Consider the following 5,154-nt stretch of genomic DNA (forward strand, 5'->3'; position numbering starts at 1 on the left):
CTAGGAACTGAGTGGATTAAGGTTATTGAAACTGAATACACCTTTTACTCAGAAAGATTGTACAGGTGAACCTACTAATTTTTGTTTCAAATTACGCAGAAAAAAGTTACAATTGAGATCACAGTGAAGAGGGTTGATGAAAAAGCCTCATGGTACTTTGCACGTTGCGGAAGATGCGATGTTCAAATACACAATGTAGATGGTGATTACAAATGTGGCAAATGCAACTGTGTCATCCCACATCCAGACAAACGGTACCGATCTTGCATAAACCTTTGCAAATTTATGAAACAGTATATGATGAGCAATTTTATCAATTTGAAACTTATTTGATTTGGCATAATACGTTTGTTTATTTATAAATTTTACTAACAACTGCTTTGGCAAATTACAGGTTCCGCGTCTTTACAATATGCTCTAATGGTAAGTCATCTGTTGGTATAGTTTTTCCGGACTCAGAGATTAGGAAGCTGCTTGAAATTTCGGTTTTTGACATTCAAGGTGAATACTTGGAAGTAAGTATTCTTAATTATAAGTTAACAATTTCAGTAGGACTAATTAAGATTTCAGCCTAATAAAATCTATATTTTCCTACATGTTACAATATAGGAACCAGCTGCAGAACCCTTCCATGAGGTATTAAAACAGCTCCAGCACAAACACTACACAATTAAAATCTTACTGAATGAGGAGAACATCAAGAACATGTCCGTTGTGTATGAAGCTGTGGAAGTTATTAGTGTAACAGAAATTACAGCAAATCACTCACCTGGGAAAGAAAAGGAAAATGAAGAAACGGACATGTCAATTTTAGACGTAATGTTCTATTTCAATTTAGTCCCACTACATGGCAAATTTTTTAAATCCTGCAGTATTCTAAACCTTTAAAAAGAAAACATTTTACTTTCAGAAAATTGGCTCCCCTACTACTGCTGGGAAAACTCCCCAAACGGCAAAATCTACAACCAAGATAACAAGAGCAAGAAAGACTTCAGAGACCTTGCCATTTGACCAACAAGAAAAAGCACCTCCAAAACTTTTCAAAAACATCAAAATTGAGAAGGTGATAGAGGTTGAAACATAAAGTATATGGCCCATGATTTTTATTCTACTTTCTTACTTGAAATTTTTGATTGTAGCCCTGATGTTATATTACAAGGTGCAAGCAGCTGTGGGAAGATTCAGCACTATTGCGTACTTTTTGATGCTTCCAAATTAAATGCAATACTTTGTTACTCAGTACATTTTGTGCCCTTTTAGGAAACTTATGATAATTTGTAATATAATGAGTACTATTCGCTATATAGTAAAATCTGGTTTGCAGTTAAGTATTATAACTAAGAATATTGAGCTGATTTACCAAGGACAAGAACAATAATAAATTCAAGGTGTGGTTAGGTCAGCTAATACAACTGATATATTTATTCCAATATGGCATATCACCTCATAACTTCTAACACTCATCTGTCAACTTCTGTCATCCATTAAAGCACTAAGTTCCTAAAACACAACCAGCTTCCACAAATACTAACAAAATGTCAACCAATACTAATAGATTCGATGATTTGGCTTCTATAAACGAAAGTAGAAGAGACAGGAAGATCAAAGTTAAAGTTGTTCATTCCTGGAGAGGCAGTACAAAATAAGGGCAACCTTTCAGCAACTTCAATCTGCTACTCATAGACAAACAGGTGAAGAACATATTTTCTAACAAAGCAAAAAATTTGAACACTTACGCTGTTTTTATTTCTAAGAAAAGAACTTAATAATCTTACAGGAAACGAAGATCCAAGCATTTGTACCAACCAAATGCAATGACCAGTTGCAGGATAAGCTTGCTTTGGGAACTACATGCAGTATAACATATTTTGATGTGGAAAAATACAAAGAAGATGAAAAGTTCAGAACCGTCTTCAATGAATACAGACTAATTTTCGGAGAAGACACCAAGGTTAAGCTTTTGGATGAGAAAGATTCGAAATTACCAGATGACACATTTGATTTCTATGACCATGCTGATTTACGGGGATTAGCTAATGTGAATACATACTTGACAGGTAATTCATTTCTTCATTATATAATTTCTTCTTTAACAGTCCTTGGTTTGTTTGAAATGAACATCTATCTTCTTTTTTTGGCTACTAGATGTTGTTGGAATCATTTGTAATCGATCATCAATAAAGCTGTCACAGGTTGTTAACCGATTACAGCAACAACAAACACAGTTGAAGTTTCAAATCACTGATGGGAGGCTACAAAGCTATCCTAAAACTAGCAGTTACCATATTTTTCCTATGGACTATTCAAATCGCATAAAATAACCAATTATTTTTTCATGAAAGGTCGCATATCAATGTAACTTTCTGGGACAACATGGCCAAGAAATTGTTTGAAGAACTTCAGAAAACTTTGGATGAACCAGTAATAGTTATATTTGCCTCTGCAAAGATTGGTCTTTGGAAAGGTTTGAAGTTCAAATGTTATATGCAACAGTTATATTATGAATGCATCATTATATGTTAGCTTTTAAGATGCACTTTAAACTGCTTTGGTGAATACTAACCACAACCAATTCAACTGGTTGAAGATGAAGTTGATTTGTCCCATGTAGCTGCAACGCATTTCTACTTGAACCATAAACACCATAGCATGAAAAAAATTAGAAAAAGGTAATTCTTTCATAACAGTTGCTAAAGTAAATGAAAGGAAACTGTGCCTAAAAACCATACAATTTACAAGCAGATTGCAGGATCCAATTTTTTCACAGGAAATAACAACGGGGATAAAGCAGAAACAAATCAAGCAGCTCGACATCGCCCAAATCAAACAGCTACAACCACAGTCAATGGAGGTTCTATGTTGATGTCAATATGTTAATTTGAAACGAATAACTAATTGCCATTAACGTAGTTTTATTTTATTATGCAGCTTGAAGTAATTTCACATGTTGTCATTAAGTACGTTGACGACAAAGCCGCCTGGTTCTTCAGACTGTGCACCAATTGCAAGAACGAGGTTGTACACGAAACTAGAAACTACATCTGCAAACTCTGTAAACGGATTATTCCACATCCGGAAAAAAGGTAGACGATTTTAGTCAACTGCAAAGACAGCTTCGACCCATGACGCTACATCAATAACATTATTATATGTCACAGGTTTAGAGTGTCAATTGTTGCAGCTGATAGCACCGGCGGTATGGAATTCTGAAGGACAGACAAGTCGGAGCTATAATCGGGAAAAGAGCACAGGAAATTTACGACCAGGTATTCCAACTATAAAAAAACTACAGCACATTCGTAAATATTGCAATAGGTCTGCTCAATAATCACAACATTACTTATCTTCATTGTAGCAAAGAACTAAATCAACTTTCCCACTGGAATTGAAAAACCTTCAATCAAAAGAAATAATAGTTCAGATTACTATCAACAAAGATAACATGTTGAGCAAAGGGTCAAGTTACACACCTAATAGCATCTGCTTGGGGTTCGGACATATTCAAAATGCTAAGGAAACAAGCAAAGAAGAGCTCAAAGCCAAAGACAACACAGAGGTATGCTTCACATCTTCTGAATATACAAAGTTAGTAAATAAAAATATAACATTTTTTTTAAATCCATCTTTCTTTTTGGTATTTTTTACAGACTTCAACATCAACTTATCACCTTGATGGCATGTCCCAACTTAATGTAGATTCAGAATCAATTTGACATTTTGATTTGAAGGACGAGGCATGAAGGAAATTATCCAACTGCATGCTTTGGTGTAATGGGCCACAAATGTATACATGATGTTTTCCACATTTCTATATTACTGAAAGGCCCAGACTGTAAAACTTTAAATTCAAGGATTTAATTGTGACTAAACAATTTATTGATTATGTTAATTTTTGTATTAATTAAAAATCTTTGAACGCCCAGCACCGCGGGCACCCCTACTAGTATTAATTAAGAGAGCAACAGTTTTTCAGTGCTTAAATTTTGTCCGAAGTTGAAAATGCAAACAAAATAAAGCAAGCAAGTTATTGGTCTTGACCAATGAAGCATCTGATTGGAAGAAGGCAAGCCTAGGCGATTCTTTGTTTCTTCTTCCTTTGGAGGTTGACATTGCTTGATGTGGCTTCAGGTTGAGCTAACGTGTAGTGAGTGCCAGCAGGAGTGACATTAGTTTCCTGGATTTAAGAGAGCTTGGAGACAGTGTAGTACTCATGTTCAGGGGTATTTTTGCTGGTTATCTTCACTTCAAAGAGGCATTTTTTCCCGATCAAGTTATTAAATACCGGAGGTATCTCCGGAGTGAGGTTATCCTGGTGTAGTGTGATTTGTTTAGTTTTCTGTTGGGTGTTTTTAAGTAAGATGTATGAGGTATGAGGTGGTGAAGTGTACCTTCCCAATTTCGGCCACGAGTTTCTCTATAGGCACTCCAATCAGGCGTTCAACCTTCTTGTTAAACAGGGTTAAAGTTGTCTTTCCGGAGAGATCTTTGTGGCGCCCTCCAAACCCGGGTCAGAAGTTTGGGGTCCACACACACACCTTAATTATAACCTGCTTATAACAATAATAAAGATAATAATAATATATGCAGTGACCCTACTTACCAACCACCACGGACCGCAATAGGTTAAAGTATGCACACAAGCCAAACACACTAATATATTACAAACCGTTCAAATCCCAACTATTTCAAACTCAAACTAAGTATTAAACATTATTACAAACTTTTACAAACTTAAATTATCCCAAAAGAAGCCTACTAGCTCAGCTTTCTCAACCTGAACCCCTAGCTCTCGCGCTGGACTGGGGATCCTTGCTACCAACTGGTTCATTTTTAACTGGAAAGAATATAAACAACATCGCACAAATGAGCTAACTAGCTCAGCAAGTCACAATGATAAAACTGAGAATAATGATCATCAGGTGAATATGATTATGATATCAAGTGAACAATGGATTATGATTTAGAATTGGATATTATACTTTTAATTTAAAAACCAAGGTTAGGCTGCTGATCAGTCACGCACTAACCCCGAGCAAGGCATACAACATTGCTCTAACTACTGGATCCAAGGCACACATTGGCCTAACTTGACCATTATATGGTCTGACCACGAATCTGGTCCACAATTTTATAAAAACCAATCCAATTCTAACA

The 5,154-nt window shown here is 35.7% G+C and overlaps 1 protein-coding gene across 3 annotated transcripts; it reads left to right on the top strand.

Annotated features, from left to right (window-relative positions):
• Window positions 1–1,498: 1,498 nt before the first annotated feature.
• LOC141698111 (uncharacterized) lies at window positions 1,499–3,916 on the top strand. 3 transcript variants are annotated; one of them, XR_012564949.1, is made up of 9 exons: window positions 1,499–1,691; window positions 1,778–2,057; window positions 2,343–2,464; window positions 2,588–2,669; window positions 2,750–2,851; window positions 2,929–3,083; window positions 3,159–3,266; window positions 3,356–3,556; window positions 3,648–3,915. XR_012564949.1 is itself a non-coding variant. In XM_074502722.1 (9 exons), the coding sequence occupies exons 3-7, from the start codon at window positions 2,374–2,376 to the stop codon at window positions 3,208–3,210; spliced, it is 489 nt and encodes a 162-aa protein (XP_074358823.1). In that variant the 5' UTR covers window positions 1,499–1,691; window positions 1,778–2,057; window positions 2,343–2,373; the 3' UTR covers window positions 3,211–3,266; window positions 3,356–3,556; window positions 3,648–3,914. The 3 variants fall into 3 exon arrangements, 1 of the variants encoding a protein (XP_074358823.1); XM_074502722.1 differs by having other exon boundaries at window positions 2,743–2,851; window positions 3,648–3,914; XR_012564948.1 differs by having other exon boundaries at window positions 2,343–2,669; window positions 3,648–3,916.
• Window positions 3,917–5,154: the final 1,238 nt, after the last annotated feature.

This window comes from Apium graveolens, chromosome 11, assembly GCF_009905375.1.
Source record: "Apium graveolens cultivar Ventura chromosome 11, ASM990537v1, whole genome shotgun sequence".
Lineage (NCBI taxonomy): Eukaryota > Viridiplantae > Streptophyta > Magnoliopsida > Apiales > Apiaceae > Apium > Apium graveolens.

Excerpts from the sequence above, each read along its gene's own strand:
- LOC141698111 (XM_074502722.1), top strand. The coding sequence starts at position 2,374 with ATGGCCAAGAAATTGTTTGAAGAACTTCAGAAAACTTTGGATGAACCA. Across the intron at positions 2,670-2,742 it reads ATGAAAAAAATTAGAAAAAG|ATTGCAGGATCCAATTTTTT; the intron begins GTAATTCTTTCA and ends ATTTACAAGCAG. Across the intron at positions 2,852-2,928 it reads TACAACCACAGTCAATGGAG|CTTGAAGTAATTTCACATGT; the intron begins GTTCTATGTTGA and ends TTTATTATGCAG.